The sequence below is a fragment of the Balaenoptera acutorostrata genome, chromosome 8 (assembly GCF_949987535.1).
Source record: "Balaenoptera acutorostrata chromosome 8, mBalAcu1.1, whole genome shotgun sequence".
Taxonomy (NCBI): Eukaryota; Metazoa; Chordata; class Mammalia; order Artiodactyla; family Balaenopteridae; genus Balaenoptera; species Balaenoptera acutorostrata.
In genome coordinates, this window is record NC_080071.1 from 11,693,806 (window position 1) to 11,716,516 (window position 22,711).

The 22,711-nt window shown below is 36.1% G+C and overlaps 1 protein-coding gene across 2 annotated transcripts in view; it reads left to right on the forward strand.

The window, feature by feature from the left end:
* Window positions 1–22,711, forward strand: part of EPC2 (enhancer of polycomb homolog 2) — a 106,779-nt gene that overhangs the window by 53,498 nt on the left and 30,570 nt on the right. For both annotated transcript variants that reach the window (XM_007183034.2, XM_007183035.2), the window contains exon 3: window positions 12,232–12,377. In XM_007183034.2, the coding sequence (XP_007183096.1) occupies window positions 12,232–12,377 (146 nt within the window). The remainder of the gene's footprint in view (window positions 1–12,231; window positions 12,378–22,711) is intronic.

Consider the following 22,711-nt stretch of genomic DNA (forward strand, 5'->3'; position numbering starts at 1 on the left):
TCCGTGTGAGCTTGAAAAGAATGTGTAATCTGTGTTGTTGGATGATGTGGTCCATGGATGTCCATTATATCCATAATATGATTGATAGTGGTGTTGAGTTCAGCCATGTCCTTACTTCCACGTTATTTTTGTTTTGAACCCTTTTAGAGTAAGTTACAGAGGTCATGCTCTTTATCTATGAATACTTAAGTGTGTGTTTCTTAAAAGCACATTCTCTTACATAACCAAAGCACAGTTATCAAAATCAGTAATTGCCACTGCAATTACCTAATCTGTTCACCTCATTTATATTTTAATAATTGCCCCAGTAATATTCTTTATAGTGAAGGAAAACTTCAGATGATATGTTGCATCCAGCCATCACATGACGGCTTTGGGCTATTCCTAAATCTTTTTGTGCATCATGCCACTGACATTTTTGAGTACAGGCCAATTATTTTGTACAGTGTTCCACAATTTGGGTTTGCCTGTTTCCTGGGATTTGATTCAGGTTAAAATGGGTGTTTTTGTTTTGTTTTTTAAATATTTATTTATTTATTTGGCTGCTCTGGGATCTTTGTTGCAGTGTGCGGTATCTTCATTGCAGTGTGCGGGATCTTTAGTTGCGGCATGTGGGCTCTTAGTTGCAGCATGCGGGATCCCTGACCAGGAATCGAACCCAGGCCCCCTGCATAGGGAGCTCAGAGTCTTAACTGCTGGGCCACCAGGGAAGTCCCTAAAATGGGGTTTTTGTTGTTGTTTTATTGTGGTAAAAAACACATAACAAATTTTCTCTATTAACACTTTTTAAGTATACATTACAGTATTGTTAACTATATGCACATCATTGTACAACAGATCTCTAGAATTTTTTTTTTTTATTTATTTATTTTATTTACTCATTTTTGGCTGTGTTGGGTCTTTGTTGCTGCACGCGGGCTTTCTCTAGTTGCGGCGAGCGGGGGCTTCTCTTTGTTGCAGTGCGCAGGCTTCTCATTGCGGTGGCTTCTCTTGTTGCAGAGCACTGGCTCTAGGCACGTGGGCTTCAGCAGTTGTGGCATGCAGGCTCAGTAGTTGTGGCTCACGGGCTCCAGAGTGCAGGCTCAGTAGTTGTGGCACATGGGCTTAGTTGCTCCATGGCATGTGGGATCTTCCCAGACCAGGAATCGAACCTGTGACCCCTGCATTGGCAGGCGGATTCCTAACCGCTGCGCCACAAAGGAAGTTCTAGAATTTTTTATTTTGTATAACTGAAACTAAACAATTCCCTGTTAACACCCTCCCTGCAGTACCTGACAAGCACTGTTCTACTTTTTGTATCTGTGAATTTGTCTACTTTAAGTGGAATCCTGTGGTATTTGTCTTTTTGTGACTGGCTTATTTCACTTAGCATAATGTCCTTGAAGTTCATCCATGTTGTAGCATATGACAAGATTTCCTTCTTTTTTAAGGCTGAATAATATTCCATTGTATGTATACACCACATTTAGTTTATCCATTCATCTGTTGATGGGCATTTTGGTTGCTTCCCTATCTTGGCAGTTGTAAACAACATTGCAGTGAACATGGGTGTTCACATATCTCTTTGAGATCCTATTTTCAGTTCTTTTGGATATATGCACAGAAGTGTGACTGCTGGATCACATGGTAATTCTACTTTTAATATTTGAGGAAACTTCATATTTTTTCCATGGTGGCAGCACCTATATTATCATCCTACCAACAGTGCACAGTGTTCCAATTTCTCCACTTTCACCCCAAGTGTAATTTTTTGTGTTGTGTTTTATTTTAGAAGTGGCCATCCTAATGAGGGTGAGATGACATCTCATTGTAGCCTTGTGTTTCCCTAATGTTTAGTGATGTTGAGCATCTTTTCATATGCTTGTTGGCTGTTTGTATATCTTCTTTGGCAAATTGTCTATTCATATCCTTTAAATCGGTTATTTGGTTTTTTGTTCTTGAGTTGTAGGAGTTCTTTATATATTCTTACATAAAGATATATGTTATACCCTTATCAGATATATGTTTTGCAAATATTTTCTCCCACTCCATATTTTCACTCTTTAGATTGTTTCGTTTGATGCAGTCCCATTTGTCTATTTTTGCTTTTGTAGCCTGTGCTATTGGTGTCATATTCAAGTAATCATAGGCAAATCCAGTGTCATGAAGTTTTCTGCCTTTGTTTTCTTCTAGGAGTTTCAAGTTGATATTTGTATATGATGTAAGATAAGTGTCCATCTTCATTTTTTTTTTTTTTTTTTGCTATCTTCATATTTTGCACATGGATTTCCAGTTTTCCCAACACCATTTGTTGAAGAGACTATCCTTTCTCCATTGTTTAGCCTTGGTACCCTTTTTGATCATTTGGTCATATACATAATGGTTTATTTCTTTACTGTCTGTTCCATTGGTCTGTATGTCTGTCTTTATGGCAGCCACACAGATTTGATTATTGTGTCATTGCAATATGTTTTGAAGTCTAAAATGTGTATTTTAAAATGAGATATATCTACCGTAGGGCTGATTTTTGAAAAGAATATTTGGTGAAATCTTCTTTAGTTAAAGAGTCTCTTTTTGTAAAAGAAATTATTCATTGCTCTCTAATTCATGTTTTATATGTTTGGATTTTTTCAGATCTATTAAGATTTCTATTTTAAATCTTTCTGATATCTTCTGTATACTGAGTTTACTTGTCCATTTAATACTTTGCTAACATTAAAACAAGTCTCTTTATAAGAATACTGCTGTTTAATTTCTCAAGTTCCTGACCATTTAGTGGGCTAGAGAGATATGTGCTCTTTCTGTGACTTATTTATTAATTATTTTACACTATAGATATTAATAGAATGTGTGTTCTTACTGATATAAAATATATAATTGTAGAATTAGTTTATACTAATTAAGCCAAGATACTGCGTGAACCCAGATGTCTGAGTGAGGCTTTTTGCCCTCCTACTGTACTTGTTGAAAGATTGGTTGAGAGTGAATGAGAAGGATAAGAGGTTTGAACAGAAGAATCTGGGGATCACAGTACATAGGGATCACAGACCCAGAATATTTTCTTAAAACACACAATTGTTTTTAGAGTCGCAAAGTGACATGATTTTACTTTATCTTTAAATAGATAATGCATTTAGAAGATTCCAAAATAAAAATATGCAAAAACAACTTCATCCCTGTCTACCCTCTACTCCAGTCACCCTCCCCTTATAAGTAACCACTTTTATTAGTCTGTCTATTCTTTTAGGGTTTTGTTACACAAATTGAAGTACATAGGAAATTATATTCTTATACCCCTTCTTACACAAACATTAGCACACTGTATGTACTCTTTAGCATATTTTGTGTGTGTGTGTATGTGTAAGAGTATAGTCTAGAAATTACCCTGTATCAGCATGTGGAGTGTGTCCTCATGCCTTTTTACTACTGCATAAGTAGTGCTTTGTGTTTGGGATGTGCCAGTTTGTTATCCAGCTTCCTATGGAAGGAAACTTGGATTGTTTCCAGTCTTTTGTTATTACAAATAGTGCTTCACTGAATAATTTTGAATATAAAGAATTTCATAAAGGTACGGTTATATCTTTTTCTTACAGAAGTTATCAAATTGCCCTCTGTAAGGGTTATACCAGTTTGTATGTCCACTAGCAAAGTATGAGGGAGCTTATTTCCCCATATCCTGGTCAAAAGACTGCTTTTGAATTTTTTGATTTTTGCCAGTTTGGTAGGTAAGAGATGATACACCTCAGTGTATCAGTAGTACTTTTTTTTTTTTAATAAACTTTGGATTTTGGAAAAATTTTAGATTTACAGGAAAGTTGTGAAGGTAGTACAGAGTGTTCCTGTATACCTCTCATCCAGTTTCAGTTTCCTCTAATATTATCATCATGCATTACCGTGGCACATGTGTTGAATCTAAGAAACCATATTGGTACGTTATTATTATTACCTAAAACCCAGACTTTACTCTGATTTCTCAGTATAGTTTTAATTTGGATTTCTTATTATGAATGAGGTTGAGGGTCTTTTCATGTGTTTAGAATCCATTAGCATTTTTATGTCCTGAACTGTTACTTGCCCAGTTGTCTATTGAGTTGTTAGAAAACACGGGAGGAAGAATCTGAAGGAGGAGAAAAGAGAAGACTAATAAGAAAAAACATAATTTGAGGGAGAATGAAGGGATCATTATCTTTATACACCTTTTTTTTTTTAAATCACTATCACACCCCCTGGGTCCTATCTGATATCATTAGGCTCTTTCCCTTCTCTAACTATGAAAATCTCTACCCGAAAATTCAGAGTATCCACTTACCCATTCTCATGGTCTGTGGTTCCCATAGTTGTAGTCATTGCTACTGATTTTGACCAGTAATACTTTTTGTTTATATAAAAAGTGAATTCTTCAAAGTGGGAGAGGAATGTAGTTTGTTGGCTAGTCAGCAGAAAGACTACGAGAATAATCCTGATTATAGTATAAACCTGGAACTCCTCTTAGAATAAATTAGTTGGTAGACAGCCTTGGATCACTATATAATCTTGTAAAAAGTGGCCTTGAACTCTTCTGCACTTCACTTTCTTTTTCTGTACATTGGGAATAAAGTGTAAGTAAGGTCTCTAGTCAAGTCTTATAACAGTAGGAAATCTTGGAGAATAAAAGTCAAGAATTCTGACTTTATCAAGATTCATATGATCTCTTGGTACAACATTTAGAACAGCTAGATTTGGAGGTTATCAGAACCTTGGAGAGCTCCAAGCAGAGGAGGAGATGGTGCTTGGGTTGCTTCTGAACTTTGAGATATACTAGTTCGTCATTAAGTATCTTTGAAAGTTATTTGAAGCTTGAGGATCTTAACAATAAAAGAATTTTTAAAATTCATTGTATTTCACATGAGGAATCAGTAAAGTTTATAATCTTTTAAGAGTGAAGACTTGGGTTTAGGTTAGAGGTCTTCAAAATGTTGTCCAGCATCACTTGGGAATTTGTTAGAAATACAAATTCACAAGCCACACTCCAGATCTGCTGGGTCAGAAACTGGTCATCAAGCTCAGCAATCTGTTTGATTCAATCAGATGATTCTGGTGAATGCTTAAGTTTGAGAAACACTGTTTTAAAGGCTTTGATGATACTTATGTCAAGGAGAGACTTATGAGCCTTTGTCAGATCCCTGGACTTCCTTAGAGTTAAGTATATGGGATCTTGGGAAGATGTTTTATTCCAACTGCTTCCTAGTTCATAGGTCTACCTGGTCAGAGCCCACTTTAATGTACACTGGGTTCCATTTAACTGCGATTTAGATATGCAATAGCATTGCTGATGCTAGACTTGTAAAACTCTTCAACTCTACTTTTAAAAAATATATATACATTTTATATATGTGCATACAGCTTCCGTGGACATATGGTTTTGAATTTTTGTCCTACTATTTGAAGGTACATTGGTGTCATATAACCTCCTATCCAAACTCATTATTGATAATTTATGCCTTTTGTAGTTAAGCATATTCTCTGTCTTTTTTCCTGCTACCCTCTCTGTCTGGAATTACCTTTCACCACTCTCTCTATGCTTTATGATGTTGTTATCTATCTTAATTTAGCAGGGAGCCTGTTACACATGTTGTACATGTTGTATAGTCAGTGTTTGTTGTTACTGGGTTCAAAGGATTAATAAACATAATTTTGGAAAGTTGTATAAGAAAGGAAATGCAGAGCTGGAAGAAGAGGTAGACTAGAGAGTTTTTAAGTGAATGACACTCTTATAAGTGTTATTGTTAATACTTTCAAAGAAGAACCTTTACAAAACAAGGTGCTCTAGTGCCTCTGTCTTATTTTGTTGCTTGCATCAAAGGGATTGGGGGAAAAAAGAAAGAAAGAAAAAAAAAAGAAAAATGGGATTGGATATTGGCAAATAGTGTCCAGAAGTAAGCATTTAGGAAATTTGAAGATGCATGAAAGTAGGAGCTTTGTATAATGTTGCTTCTTTTTACGTTAAAAAAATTATCATTGATGATTCATAGGTAAACGTTGGACATTTTCTAGATGTAAAATAACTTTAAGTGGGAAAGTCTTATTAGAGTTTGTTCTCATTTTAATTTTTATTGTTTGTTTTTAACAAATCCTTGAGTGCCTGGTGCACTGGGTTCGCAGTATCTTCTTTTACATGCATTGTAGTCAACTGGCATTTGTTTTATTTGTAAATTAATCTTTTTATCTTTGGTTATTAAATGTATGTAATTTATTATCTTAATCATTTAAGTCCATGGCTGAACAAAAACAGTCTTTTAATTTATTTCCCGTTGACAGTCAAAGAACTTTTTATTATAGCTCTTATGATTAGAAGGGTTTAATTTAGCATCTGTGTGGTATAGTGGGAGAAGCACTGAGCTCTGAGTCAAGACCCTGAAACCTGTGCTCAATTCACCAAAGTTCTTAACCTCAGCTTTCTGATCTGTAAGATAAGATGTTTCCAACTCTAGGTCGTGTAACTTTTTATTATTTGTAAACTTTTTTGTTTTGTCTTGCTTTTTAACATGACCCTGGTGTACTAGAAAAAGAAAAGGTAACAAGGAGATTTGAAAGAGAAAATTCAAAATGGATTCCAGGAATAAGAAAAAAAACTTTTTAAAAATGAAAATTATCCAAAGTTTACTTTATGACAGTGAGATTTTTTACTGTATTAAATATTGTTGAGTAACCATATTTTAGTTATGTAATTTTCCTCCACACCTGTTGTTTTTCCACCAACACAAGGAAAGGGAGTTACATGATTAATTGAACATCTGGGTTCTGGTCTGCAACTACCCTTAGGAACTATTACTTTTTTTTTTTTTTTTTTGGCTGCGGTGGGTCTTTGTTGCTGCACGCAGGCTTTCTCTAGTTGTGGCGAGCGAGGGCTACTCTTCATTGCAGTGCACGGACTTCTCATTACAGTGGCTTCTCTTGTTGTGGAGCACAGGCTCTGGGCACGTGGGCTTCAGTAGTTGCAGCACGTGGGCTCAGTAGTTGCGGCACATGGGCCCTAGAGCTCACAGGCTTCAGTAGTTGTGGCGCATGGGCTCAGTAGTTGTGGCTTGCAGGATCTAGAGCACAGGCTCAGTAGTTGTGGCACACGGGGTTAGTTGCTCCGTGGCACATGGGATCTTCCCGGACCAGGGATCGAACCTGTGTCCCCTGCATTGGCAGGCGGATTCTTAACCACTGCACCACCAGGGAAGTCCCAGAACTATTACTTTTTAAGATTTTTACCCTCTGTTTACTAAAGAAGAGTAACTACTATATAATTCGGGTAAAGGTAATTGGAGTCTAGATCTCCCAGCATATTTTGTTTATTCTAGTTTTCCTCGTGACAGGTTGCACATAGATTTAAAAAATTTTTTTACAATCTGAAGTATTCCCATTCTTCCTTTCTGTTGTTAGAACCTAGCACATTATAGACCCTTAATGATATATGTTGATCTTCAGAGAAAATAAACTCGTAAGGAAAGGAATCTGAAAGCATAGTAATAAATATTGTCTCCATTCTCATGGCCTTTAGTGTCTGCAGCCTTTTCTTTGATTCCTGTTCAGAAGACAAGCAACTTTAGGTAAAAAATGTTCCCTAATAAAAATGGAGTAATTTTGATAATTAAAAATAATTAAAATCAGGAGTTGCTGTTCTCTTGTTTATATCACTTTATCCACATGTGAAACTGTTTTAAATCTCAAGAGTATTGTTTATGGTTTGTTCCTGTTTCAAATTGAAGAAAAAAATGTGTGGATGAGTGAATTTTTAGGTGAAAATTTTTTCTTTAATGTGAAAGTAAACAATTGTTAGAGGTGTGGAAGAAGAGATATACAAGACAGATACTGTCTTCTTACTCAGTGTAAGAAGCAGCTGTCAAACAATACATCTGTCTGCCCCTTCACTGGAAGTATTCAAGGTGGATTGGACAGCCCTTTTCTTTCTCCTTGTTAGTAACTTTATTGTGACTTTAAACAATTACTTTTTATCATAATAACTGTCTGTTGGGGTTTTGTTTGTTTGTTTGTTTTTTGAACTAAGATGGGAAGGAGAAGGGTCTGCCTCTATGGGCCCTGATCTTCCTTAGATGGAACGCCAGTTTCTCGCTCTTGAGCACATAAAGCGATCTGCTTAGCAACTTGATCACATTGGCCAGACCTTGAAGCGAAGCTCTCAGGAAGCTTTGTCTGCTGTGGAGGAGGAAGTCCTTCAGAAATTTTCCTTCTTAATCATATTTGTTTTAAATTTTTTGAGTGCTCTTGTTTAAATTTTCTTCTTAGGAGTCAGCTTTGCCCCTTGTGACTCAGGGACGGTGCATAGCGGGACTTGTACCTTTGCTAGGTATTGTGTGCTATTGATGAGCACAGTTCAGTTTCTCATTAGGGTCTTGGTGCAGACCAGCTTATTATTAGATGCATTGTAGACCACACAGATGACCCTAGTTTGCCCATTGTTTTACAAGATGCCTATTACTCTATGCTGTGTGGAAGGAAGAAATGCAAAGCCTTCTGGTCTTCAGATTTGTAAACTGCTCTCCTGTCCCTCTGCAAGTTGAAAGTGAGGATATGTACATAGGTGACCAGTGTCTAGAGCTTCTTCAGCAAATCTTCATGTTAATGATGTTTTCTGAATAAACAAGCCCAAATATGGTTGGGTGCATTCCTAATCTTTTAGTCCAGACAGCTTTGTTGAGCTTGTTAGCAGTATACACATGAGGTGTTTCCATCTCCTTCATGGTGAGTTTTCAGATTTCTCGATATATAAGGTGCATGTTCCATGGATGTGTTTGTGGATATTGGTAGTGTATTCTCTGGTCACTCTCTTTATGATGGCAGAATGGCCTTTTTTCTCTTTATTCCCTAGAGCCATATTGCCTGGGACCTGGTAGGAAAGGAAGAACATGAGAGATATTGCCAGGCTTGTTTTAAAAGGGTTTACTCATTTGGAATGGAAATTGAATCGTTCTCATCAGTAGCACGCAGTATCCATCAGGGGTGCAATTCCCTTCCAAAGAACTAGAATTCAGAAATATGTACCCAAGTTAACCTCTTTACTGCAAGTATCCAAAAGAAGCATGATATATAGCCATACTGCTCCTCTAAATCAGAGGACAGAAAAGATGTAATCTTTCCTGGGATATGGTCATGTAATTCAAAGGGTATACTGTAATACTTTGTTAAGACGAACAAACAATATTCTAAGCCCCACCTGAGCCAGGTGCTTGACAGACGTGGAGCTGAGTGGTACTGGGAGGACTGCTTTCCACACTTCCGTCTCTGGACACAGCCCATGCCTTACAACACCTTGGCAGGTATCTGACACTTCCCAGGCTTGGCTGCAGGCAGCTGCATTGCTGGACCGGTTCTGGAGTTGAATAGTTTTGGAACTAACCAGATGTAGTAGAGACTTGGGATGCACTGCGGGAGAAATAAATAAGTAATGATTTTTAAACACACACACACACACACACACACACACACACACACACACACACAATGTTCTAAGCCCAGTGACCATCAGGTATGTGTGTTTGGGAGGAAAATCTTGAGAGGCAGAAAGTTTTTTTCCTATACAGCAGTGTTTACAAGTGTAAGTCAATACTGTCATACTCCAAATGAGGAACTACAGACAGGGATTCATCTCTTCATCTACTATACCTAGCTTTCTACCTGACGTATTAAGTAAGCACTTAATAAATTGAATTAGTACTAAACCAGGATTTTGTATGTTTTACAAACATCTTTTGATTTACTCTGTAAACTGTTTCTGTGACACATGTAGGAGATAGGTATTATTTCTAGACAGTACTAAGTATATCCATATTTTTGGTAGCATAAGCAAGACATGGTAGTAGGAAGTTATAAAATCCTTCTTGTGCTTTCTAGAGATGGATGGTGGTGATGATTGCACAGCATTGTGAGTGTACCTAATATCACTAAGCTGTACACTTAAAAATGGTTAAGATAATAAATTTTGTTACTTGTGTTTTACCACATTAAAAAAATAAAACACTTTCTCTTGACACCCCCATCCAAAAAAGAGCCCTTTGAATGCAAATTGAATGTGAGTAGTAACATAGATGCTTATATAATTATGTAGTTGATTGCCTGTGAAATATTTTTATATACATTTCTCTCATTTATTTATCAGTTGGTAGATTTATAAACAATATCTCATTCATTACAAAAAGAGCTATGGGGCTTCCCTGGTAGCAGTGGTTGGGAATCTGCCTGCCAATGCAGGGGACATGGGTTCGAGCCCTGGTCTGGGAAGATCCCACGTGCCGCGGAGCAACTAGGCCCGTGAGCCACAGCTACTGAGCCTGCGCGTCTGGAGCCTGTGCTCCGCAACGGGAGAGGCCGCGACAGTGAGAGGCCCGCACACCGCGATGAAGAGTGGCCCCCGCTCGCTGCAAGTGGAGAAATCCCTCGCACAGAAACGAAGACCCAACAAAGCCAAAAATAAATAAATAAATATATTTTTTTTTAAAAAAGAGCTATGACATGGGGAATCTGTATCATTTAGGATTTTATAAGAAAAATAATATCAGGACAGGTAATCTAGATAAAATTATTACTTTTGTCCTTAGTAATACAGATTTGCTGTACAGACTACTCTGCACAAGTGTTTATGATACCAGTTAGCTCAACAACAATCAATAAAAGGGGGGAATGAGGTCAATACTACATGGAAGTTGTCCTGGTTCTTTTATGATTTTTCTTTGCCAAAGGGGGCTGGAATAGCAACAGGATTAAAATCTTCAGTAGGGAGGAGCAAAGGCTTGTCCTTGGCTGCTTGACATGGAAAGAGTCCTTTCAACTCTATATTAAAAAAATTAAAAATGAGTGCCTGCACCTAAGATTCCTTTCCCAGAAAAGTATACCCCCCAGCCTTGCACAGCTCTCATATAGCGGCAGGTTCCCTTACAGTCTGTGTTCTCTCAGTATCCGCAAGCCAGCAATTCCATTCTGTTATTTTTGTGCGTTTTTAGTATCCCTTGAGGTAGTAGCCAGCTATTCTGAGTGGCTTACGTGGCCATCTACTGTAACGTTTATGGTTTGCTTGGACTCTGATAACACAAAGTTACATAGATTTTACATAAGCCTGTTATTTTTGGTGTACAATTTTGCATATAGAGGATTTTTTTTTTTGAGGAACTCATATATCATGTTATAGCAGGAATGTCTATACTTTCTATAGTATTAATGTAAATCAAATTATAGTGGTCCATTCTAAATATTAGTGAGTACCTCATGCTGATTGTTGTCAGTTCATAAAAAGAAGCAGTTGACTTCAGGGGCCCAGAAATAAATTTCTGGGCAGATTCAGAATTCAACTTCTCAGAGCTGGACAATCCTTAAAGAAGATTTCATTTTAAACAGCAGATTTCTTGCTATTAGCTCACATCCCTAAGAATATTCCAAGCAGTATCTCTTGATAACGTGCCATATTGGTTGTTCTCTTTGTTAATGGATGATAAAGGCTGAGAGCCAAGAGAAGAAACTGTACCCCAAAAAAGTGAAATTTTGAAAATTATACTTTCCTTTCAATTTTTGCTTATCTTTCATACTCCTCCTCCTCCTCCACCTTCCTCTATTTCCCCTTCCTCCCACCCTCTGCCTCTGGTAACCACAAGTCTGATCTCTTTCTATGAGTTTGGGTTGTTTTTTAGGTTCCACGTAGAAGTGAGATCATACATTATTTGTCTCTCTCTGACTTATTTCATTTAGCATAATGCCCTCAGGTCCATCTATAATGTTGCAAATGTTAATTTTATTTATTTATTTATTTTTAAAGAAAACTAGTCTGTCAAGCCAGCACCTCTTTTTTTTTTTTTTAATCTGTTTTATCTCCAGTGATTTGAAATGCCATTCCCATCATATATTTTATACTTGAGTTTATTTCTGGACTGTTAATTCTGTTCCATAGCTTCTCTTTATGCTACCAACTACCATGTGAATAAATATCTTTTTTTATAATTGCTACTTTATATTTTAATATATATATTTGTGACCCTTTATTTTTAAAATAAAAAATTCTAGTTGCTGTTTTTACTGTTCTGTGAAACTTTAAATCATATATGAATTAAAATTTATTTTTTCTTCAACTGAGTCTCTAAAACCAAATTTTTGATGTCTGCTCATGAACTCCTCTTTGGTCAATGCTTTATACTTTGGGAGTATTCTGTGGTTGAATATAAACACTATATAACTCCATGATTTCTCCTGAGTTTGAAGAATTTTTTTTTTCTTTTCTAGCCTTTAATCTAGACAACGAACAACCAGATTATGATATGGATTCAGAAGATGAGACCTTATTAAATAGACTTAACAGAAAGATGGAAATTAAGCCTTTGCAATTTGAAATTATGATTGACAGACTTGAAAAAGCCAGTTCTAATCAGGTACTGTACCTTGTAAAACTGTCTCTTGTATTAACAGTTAATCTAATTAGCAACTTTATTTTGCATTTTCTTTAGACCTGAGTATATTACATTTTACTGTCTTGAATTTCTTTTCCTGAGATCCTAGAATTTCTATTTACAATATTCTTTGACAGTTCAGTATTCCTTAAGGAATACTTAAGTGTACTTTCTTTGAATAGGAGCATGAAGAGTACAATTCCGACTTTTTTCTTATTTGGATATAAAACTAATACTAGTTACATTCTTATAATATCTTCTTGATCCTTTTCATGGAGCTGTCTTTCTGGTGCTTCAGTAACTAACTTTGCTTGGCTGGGTGTCTTAGGTAGACACCTCATACCAATTCAGTTGCTCAGATTTGTATTAAGGTACTCTTATCATTTAAAATGTATTTTAGTTTTACTTATTTATATATTATTTAAAATTTTAAGTGAAGGAAAAATTATTCACAAAGTAATAAAGAATTTTCTTTAATGGGACATTCTATATATGGTATAGAGAATTTAAAATGGTATGTTCCTTCTGGAAAGCAATTAGGCAGCATATGTCAGGAACCGTAAAATGTTTATACCTTTTGATTTCGTGGTCCTACCTCTAGGAATCATTCCCAAGAAAAATAATTAGTGAAGATGTCAAAGATTTCTGAACAGGGTTGTTAAGAATAACTTATACGTTGTCTGTAGGATGGAATATCATACAACCATTAAAAATTGTTATTTTGAAGAGTATCTAGTGGCACAGGAAGTTGATCTTTATATAATGTGAGATTTCAAAAATAGGATGCAGAATTATTGAAGGTTTGTTTAAAGCATTTCTACATGTGCATAGAAGAACAAGAATGTACAACAAAATGCCAACAATGGTTATATTTAGGTGCTGGAATTATGGGTGATTTTTATGTTCTTTATTCTATTTTTCTATATTTTCCAAATTTACTATAATGAGCATGTGTTGATATTACAATTAGATTTAAAAACTAAAACTATTTTTAAAAATAATTGTTGGTATACCTGTGTGATATATTAATATGCTAATTTTTATTAATGTAGTAAGAAGTTACCAATATAAATAAATAAGCTTTTACACTAGACTGTTAAAAGTTTTCACTTCTTTACCTATACAAATTCATTATTTTCCCCCCAACTTCCAAGTAAGTCCTTTAAATCCCTGAGGCATTACCAACTCTTCAGAACATTCCCCAAACTTTTCCATTGTAAAGTGACTTTGTTGCATATTTAGCCTTTCTACCAGTCTCCCCTGACCCCAATTTTTTTAATTAAAACAAATTTTTTATTGAAGTATGGTTGATTTACAATGTTGTGTTAATTTCTGCTGTACAGCAAAGTGATTCAGTTATACACCGAGCTGAGCTACTTGTGCCATGCAACAGGTTCCCACCAGCTATCTATTTCACACATGGTAGTGTATTTATGTCAAACCTAATCTCCCAATTCATCCCACCCTCCTCTTCCTCCACTGTGTCCACTCGTCCGTTCTCTACGTTTGCGTTTCTATTCCTGCCCTGCAAATAGGTTCATCTGTACCATTTTTCTAGATTCCACATATATGCGTTAATAGACGATACTTGTTTTTCTCTTTCTGACTTACTTCACTCTGTATGACAGAGTCTAGGTTTATCCACATCTCTACAATGACCCAATTTCATTTCTTTTTATGGCTGAGTAATATTCCATTATATATATATATGTACCACATCTTCTTTATCCATTCATCTGTTGATGGACATTTAGGTTGTTTCCATGTCCTGGCTATTGTAAATAGTGCTGCAATGAACATTGGGGTACATGTGTCTCTTTGAATTATGGTTTTCTCATGGTATGCCCAGGAGTGGGATTCCTGGGTCCATATGGTAGTTCTATTTTTAGTTTTTTAAGGAACCTCCATACTGTTTTCCACAGTGGCTGTATCAATTTACATTCCCACCAACAGTGCAAGAGGGTTTCCTTTTCTCTGCACCCTCTCCAGCATTTATTGTTTGTCAATTTTTTGATGATGGCCATTCTGACCGGTGTGAGGTGATAACCTCATTGTAGTTTTGATTTGCATTTCTCTAATAATTAGTGATGTTGAGCATCTTTTCATGTGCCTCTTGGCCATGTGTATGTCTTCTTCTTTTCTATGTGTAGTGTCATGTCATCTGCAAATGTCTATTTAGGTCTTTCGCCCATTTTTTGATTCGGTGGTTTGTTTTTTTTGATATTGAGCTGCATGAGCTGTATGTATATTTTGGAGATTAATCCGTTGTCCGTTGCTTCGTTTGCAAATATTTTCTCCCATTCCGTGATTGTCTTTTCATCTTATTTATGGTTTCCTTTGCTGTGCAAAAGCTTTTAAGTTTAATTAGGTCCCATTTGCTTATTTTTATTTTTATTTTCATTACTCTAGGAGGTGGTCATAAAAGATCTTGCTGTGATTTATGAGAAAGAGTGTTTTTCCTATGTTTTCCTCTAAGAGTTTTATAGTGTCTGGCCTTACATTTAGGTCTTTAATACATTTAGAGTTTATTTTTGTGTATGGTGTTAGGGAGTGTTCTAATTTCATTCTTTTTCATGTAGTTATCCAGTTTTCCCAGCACCATTTATTGAAGAGGCTGTCTTTTCTCCATTGTATATTCTTGCCTCCTTTGTCATAGATTAGTTGATGGTAGGTGCGTGGGTTTATCTCTGGACTTTCTATCCTGTTCCATTGATCTATATTTCTGTTTTTGTGCCAGTACCATACTGTCTTGATTACTGTAGCTTTGTAGTATAGTTTGAAGTCAGGGAGCCTGATTCCTCCAGCTCTGTTTTTCTTTCTCAAGATTGCTTTGGCTATTTGGGGTCTTTTGTGTTTCCATACAAATTGTAAATTTTTTTGTTCTAATTCTGTGAAAAATATCATTGGTAATTTGGTAGGGATTGCATTGAACCTGTAGATTGCTTTGGGTAGGATAGTCATTTTTACAATATTGATTCTTCCAATCCAGGAGCATGTTATATTTCTCCACCTGTTTGCATTGTCTTTGATGTCTTTCATCAGTGTCTTATAGTTTTCTGCATACAGGTCTTTTGCCTCCTTAGGTAGGTTTATTCCTAGATATTTTATTCTTTTTGTTGCAGTGGTAAATGGGATTGTTTCCTTAATTTCTCTTTCTGGTCTTTGATTGTTAGTGTATAGGAATGCCAGAGATTTCTGTGCCTTAATTTTATATCCTGCCTGCAACCTTCCCAAATTCATTGATTAGTTCTAGTAGTTTTCTGGTGGCATCTTTAGGATTTTCTATGTATAGTATCATGTCATCAGCAAACAGTGACAGTTTTACTTCATCTTTTACAATTTGTATTCCTTTTATTTCTTTTTCTTCTCTGATTGCCGTGGCTAGGGCTTCCTAAACTATGTTGAATAATAGTAGTGAGAGTGGACACCTTGTCTTGTTCCTGAGCTTAGAGAAAATGCTTTCAGTTTTTCAGCATTGAGAATGATGTTTGCTGTGGGTTTGTCGTATATGGCCTTTATTATGTTGAGGTAGGTTCCCTCTATGCCCACTTTCTGGAGAGTTTTTATCATAAGTGGGTGTTGAATTTTGTCAAAAGCTTCTTCTGCATCTATTGAGATGATCATATGGTTTTTATTCTTTAATTTGTTAATATGGTGTATTGCATTGATTGATTTGCATATATTGAAGAATCCTTGCATCTCTGGGATAAATCCCACTTTATCACGGTGTATGCTCTTTTTAATGTGTTGTTGGATTCTGTTTGCTAGTATTTTGTTGAGGATTTTTGCGTCTGTGTTCATCAGTGATATATTGGTCTGTAATTTTCTTTTTTTGTGATATCTTTGTCTGGTTTGGGTGATGGTGGCCTTGTAGAACGGGTTTGGGAGTGTTCCTCCCTCTGCAGTTTTTTGGAAGAGTTTGAGAAGGATAGGTGTTAACTCTTCTCTAACTGTTTGATAGAATTCACCTGTGAAGCCATCGTGTCCTGGATTTTTTTTTTGCTGGAAGATTTTTAATTACATTTTCAATTTCATTACTTGTGATTGGCCTATTTATATTTTCTAATTCTTCCTGGTTCCATCTTGGAAAGTTGTACCTTTCCAAGAATTTGTCCATTTCTTCCAGGTTGTCCATTTTATTGGCATATAGTTGCTTGTAGTAGTCTCTTAGGATGCATTGTATTTCTGTGGTGTCAGTTGTAATTTCTCCTTTTTCATTTCTAATTTTATTGATTTGAGTTCCTCTCCATTTTTTTCTTGATGAGTCTGGCTAAAGGTTTATCAATTTTGTCTATCTTCTCAAAATCAAATTTTAGTTTTATTGATCTTTGCTATTGTTTTCTTCATTTCTATTTCATTTATTTCTGCTCTGATCTTTATGATTTCTTTCCTTCTACTAACTTTGGTTTTCTTTGTTCTTCTTTTTCTAGTTGCTTTAGGTGTAAAGTTAGATTGTTTATTTGATACTTCTCTTGTTTCTTGAGGTGAGGTTGAATTGCTGCAAACTTCCCTCTTAGAACTGCTTTTGTTTCATCCCATAGGTTTTGGGCCATCGTGTTTTCATTGTCATTTGTTTCTAGAAATATTTTCATTTCTTCTTTGATTTCTTCAGTGATCTCTTAGTTATTCAGCAGTGCACTGTTTAGCATCCATGTGTTTATGTTTTTTTGCAGCTTTTTTCTTATAATTGATTTCTAATCTCATAATGTTGTGGTTGGAAAAGATGCTTGATACAATTTCAATTTTCTTAAATTTACTGAGGCTTGATTTGTGACCCAAGATGTTATCTATCCTGGAGAATGTTCCATGTGCACTTGAGAAGAAAGTGTAATCTGCTGTTTTTGGATGGAATGTCCTAAAAATATCAATTAAATCTATCTGGTCTGTTGTCTCATTTAAAGCTTGTGTTTCCTTATTAATTTTCTGTTTGGATGATCTGTCCATTGGTGTAAGCGAAGTGTTAACGTCCCCCACTATTATTGTGTTACTGTCGATTTCCTCTTTTATAGCTGTTAGCAGTTGCCTTATGTATTGAGGTGCTCCTATGTTGGGTGCATATCTATTTATAATTGTTATATCTTCTTCTTGGATTGATCCCTTAATCATTATGTAGTGTCCTTCCTTGTCTCTTGTAACATTCTTTATTTTAAAGTCTATTTGATATGAGTATTGCTACTCCAGCTTTCTTGTGATTTCCATTTGCATGGAATATCTTTTTCCATCCCCTCACTTTGAGTCTGTATGTGTCCCTAGGTCTGAAGTGGATCTCTTCTAGACAGCATGTATGCAGGTCTTGTTTTTGTATCCATTCATCCAGTCTGTGTCCTTTGGTTGCAGCATTTAATCCATTTACATTCAAGGTGATTATCAATATGTATGTTCCTATTACCATTTTCTTAATTGATTTGGGTTTGCTTTTGTGGGTCTTTTTCTTCTCTTGTGTTTCCCACCTAGAGAAATTCCTTTAGCATTTGCTGTAAAGCTGGTTTGGGGTGCTGAATTCTCTTAACTTTTGCTTGTCTGTAAAGCTTTTAATTTCTCCATCGAATCTGAATGAGATCCTTGCTGGGTAGAGTAATCTTGGTTGTAGGTTTTTCCCTTTCATCACTTTAAATATATCCTGCCACTCCTTTGTGGCCTGCAGAATTTCTGCTGAAAAATCAGCTGATAACCTTAGGGGGATTCCTTTGTATGTTATTTGTTGTTTTCCCTTGCCACTTTTAATATTTTTTCTTTGAATTTAATTTTTGTTATTTTGATTAATATGTGTCTCGCTGTGTTCTGCTAGGGTTTATCCTGTGTGGGACACTCTGTGCTTCCTGGACGTGGGTGGCTCTTTCTTTTCCCATGTTAGGGCAGTTTTCGACTATAATCTCTTCAAATATTTTCTCAGACCCTTTCTCTTTCTCTTCTTCTTCTGAGACCCCTATAATTCGAATGTTGGTGCATTTAATGTTGTCCCAGAGGTCTCTGAAGCTGTCCTCAATTCTCTTTTCATTCTTTTTTCTTTATTCTGCTCCTCTTATTTCTACCATTCTATCTTCTAGCTCACTTATTCGCTCTTCTGTCTCAGTTATTCTGCTATTGATTCCTTCTAGTGTATTTTTCATTTCAGTTATTGTGTTGTTCATCCCCTTTTGTTTGTTGTTTATAGTTCTTCTAGGTCTTTGTTAAAGATTTCTTGTATTTTCTCAATCCATGCCTCCATTCTATTTCCGAGATTTTGGATCATCTTTGCTATCATTACTCTGAATTCTTTTTCAGGTAGGTTTCCTATTTCCTCTTCATTTTTTTGGTCTCATAGGTTTTTACCTTGCTCCTTCGTCCGTTACATATTTTTTCTGTCATCTCATTTTTTTGGATGGGACCCATCCCCCATTTTGATGGAAAGTAATATCTAGTGTACTGTTCAAAAAAGTACATTAAAACTGAAGTTTGTAAAAATTCAACTTAATTTGTTTTTTGAGGGATTGTCTTTTTTTTATTGGAAATTTGTTTAATTATCAAATTGATACTCATTATAATTAGCGCTCACAGTTTTCCTAGGATTTTGATCACTGGCATCAGATATAATTTCAGTTTTTCTTCTTTATGTGTAAATTTTCCTAGCAATACTAGGTTTGATCAGACTTTTGGCATTTCTTCTGTTTTCCATGATTGCTCCGAAATTCTCATGGTGGTTGAAATTATATCATCAGAAGCCTTCGGCTGTGTGTTTTGTAATTGGCTTTTTTTCATTCAGTTAGTAATATTTATTTAGCGCTCAGGTGAGCAAGACAAGTGACAGAAGTTCTTCCCCTGTGGAGCTTATCATCTAAGTGGGTACAGGATAAACAAAAAGCATGTAAACAGTAAATTAACTATGCACTATAATCAGCACCATCCTATTTTAGTTCTCTTTGCTCAGTGGCAAGCTTCCAGACTCTAAAACAACTGGCTAGGTTCTCAGAGCTTGACAGCATCTGCTTTCTGCAGAGGAGATTAAGGTGAAGGCTTTGTTATAGGAACAAGAAAATTGTCTTATTAATAGAACCAAGGATTAAAGATAGCAAAAGGCTCCCCTCATTCCAAGTGTCTGATCTGGGAGATTCATGGAATTCTTTATTTTCTCTTTTTGGGGGCTAGGATAGTACCAGATCCCAGGGCAAGGAATCAAGTGTGTGGTTAAACCAATATTTATTAAGTTGGTAGAGAAAGACATAAAAGATGGACTGGGGCAAAAGCTTCTGCTGGCATTATTCTGTGGAGACTATTGCAGTGAAGTCATTATTGAAAACTCTTGTTCCCAAAGTCTGTGATTATTTTCAGTCCCCATCCTTTGTCTTATTTGAGTTCTCCTTATTTCTTCAAACTGTCATCACCTTTGTTCTTTTGAATACAATTCATTCCCTTTTGGTTTTCTTATGATTTCTTTATGACCATTCCTTTTAATTTTCTTTTACTGACTCCGTTTCATTCAACTCCTGCAAACATCAGGGTTTCTTGAAATTCTGTTCTTGGTATTCTTGTCCTGATTATTTTGGGGGGCAATATCACCTCATTGAGCATTTTTGTGGTTATAGTAATACCTATGCCTTTAGCCTTGACCACTTTCTCAAGCCCCAGGATTTTCTTTTTTCTCTTTTTGTGCTGCGTGTTGGCATCTCCATCTAGATCGTCCACAGACCTCTCAAGTTTAACCTTTTCAAAACTTAACTTACTCTCTTAACTCCAGATAATCCCATACTGTATTCATTCTCTCTCCAGTGACTCCCAAAACTCAGGATCTTATGGATTTTTAAAATCCCTTTCCTTTAGTCCCTAAATTTTCAATAAACTACTACCCTACGTCTCTCCTTTTTTTTAACGTCACAGTTAAATTTTCAAAAGATAAGCCATATTGTTTACCTTTTAGTCCATTTTAGTTTACTGATATTGCACTGTTTAAGGTCACTGATGGCCTCCTAATTATCATCCAGGAGCCTCATTTTAGTCTGCGTCCTACTTAATATCCCTGTAGTGTTGGATTTGTTGACTTCCATCTTTCCTGATTCTTCTTGTTTCTTCATCTCCTCTTCCTTTTCTCCTCTACCTCTTGTTCTTTTCCTTTGGTATCTATCCTCAGAATTTATTCTTGTACCGTAAGCTGCCAACACAGGCACTCACGGATGGAGTTTTTTGTGGCTGTGTCCTCTATCTTACTGCACTAATACTCAGTTGTGAAGTTCTTACGTTGTTCTCTTATTGTTTAATTTGTATTTGTCTAACCTTAATTCCCATACTGTAAGTTTCTTTAGGTACTGGATTTGTCTTAAAGTTTTTTTTGTTATCTTCCCCACAACCTATAGCACAAATGATAGGCTGATAGTAGTTATTAACTACTTACTGCTTAATTGGCTATTTTATATGTAAAAGCATTAATTTTTACATGTAATTTATTCATTTGTGTATTAAATTTGTGCATTTATTGAAATTGCTAGACCATGAGTTTTGTATATAAGCAAACTAAATGATCTTTGTCCTCATGGAGCTTGTTGCAGTCTAGAAGAAGAATTTTTATCTCCCATCCCTAAGCCCCCAAAATAAGTAAATCAAGTAAGTCAGAGCTGTCTTGGAAATAGTAAATTTATCACAGACCCCTTTGCCACTTGAATACTAGTTTCTAGTAGATGAAATGCTAAATGGCAGAGCTTTTTCCTTAGGTATAAAAGTAGTAGGATTCTGATTTTTGTGGATTTTTAATCATGTCACATAATTTGTGACTACTTTATCTGTAAATAGTTCTCGTCCACTCAAATTGATGCTGTCACCATGATAGTAGAGAGGCACTGATACTAGTTGCCCTAGAATAGCTAAAGATAATTTTTACAGAATGACTAAAACCAAAATTATCCAATAAAATAAAAATTGGCCATATGACAATATAAAACCAGCAGTTGTTGACTTACAGCTAACATAGGAAAGTAATGTCAGGATGTTTAAACTGTGTATTGAATTCTTATTACCTCAGATATAAAGAGGGTACTTAAGCACCAGGCAGGACATTTCTGAAAGCAGGGGCAAGCACCAGAGAAGAAAATCTGAGGCAGTGTTTTAATCTCCTGACACCTCCTGCAGGAAGATAGGAAGTAGTGTTATTTTGATAATGTTGTTATATAAGAAACTCACCACTGCTCTGCTGGTTGAAGGAAAGAGATTATCTTCCTCCCCACTCAAAGGTTAGATTAAGTTCTTGATTTAATTAGTGAAGGTTATAAAATTTTACCGGAAGCAGAATGACCAAACAGCTGAAGCACATATAGCATATCACAGCATTGTTTCCCTTTGGTCCCCAGAGCACATGAGAGCTACCAGTTATGCTATGCTCTAAGCATTTGGTGGAATTTTGTTAGATCCAGAAAGCTCTATTTTTATTCTGCCACCGTCCTTGTAGACTTTGGAGGTATACATCACCATTCCAGAGAACTTCAGCTAACAGTGGGAGAGTGTCCACTTAAAGTTGATGTTTGGAAATATTGGTTCTTTTGGTTTGATCTCATGTTTCAGGCTGCGGCTCTCCACTTTAAAGGTCAAGTTACTCAGCGTCTCAGATGCAGTTAAGCTGACTCCACTGAGACTTTGAATAAACCAAAGAATGGCCACTTATAATTTTATTGTCATGTGGACTAGAATACTTGAGTTGATACCATCTGTATTCTCTTCCTGTGGTCAAACCATCTTGGCAGCCAAATTATAATAAGAAACCAACTAATTAGCTTTAGTAAGCACCATCATAGGACTGGAAGTCCAAATGATTATTACATTTATTCCATGAGGTTATACCAATATGAGAAGTCAGATCATAGCAAAAGTTTATTTGCTAAGTCATGCTTTCTTCAAATGAATTCATACAACCTGCAAATTGATTAGTATGTTGATCTTAAAATTTCAGTGATAAAAATTTTCCCCTCATTTCCAAGTTTTTAGGAGATATCTCAATTTGTTTTGAAAATGAATCTTCATCTCTAGAATGGTAAAAGTAAAAAGAGGGCTTCCCTGGTGGCGCAGTGGTTGAGAATCTGCCTGCCAATGCAGGGGACACGGGTTCGAGCCCTGGTCTGGGAAGATCCCACATGCCACGGAGCAACTAGGCCCGTGAGCCACAACTACTGAGCCTGTGCGTCTGGAGCCTGTGCTCCGCTACAAGAGAGGCCGCGATAGTGAGAGGCCCGCACACCGCGATGAAGAGTGGTCCCCGCTTGCCACAACTAGAAGAAAGCCCTCGCACAGAAACAAAGGCCCAACACAGCCATAAATAAATAAATTTTTTTTAAAAAGTAAGAAGATTGGGATAGCAT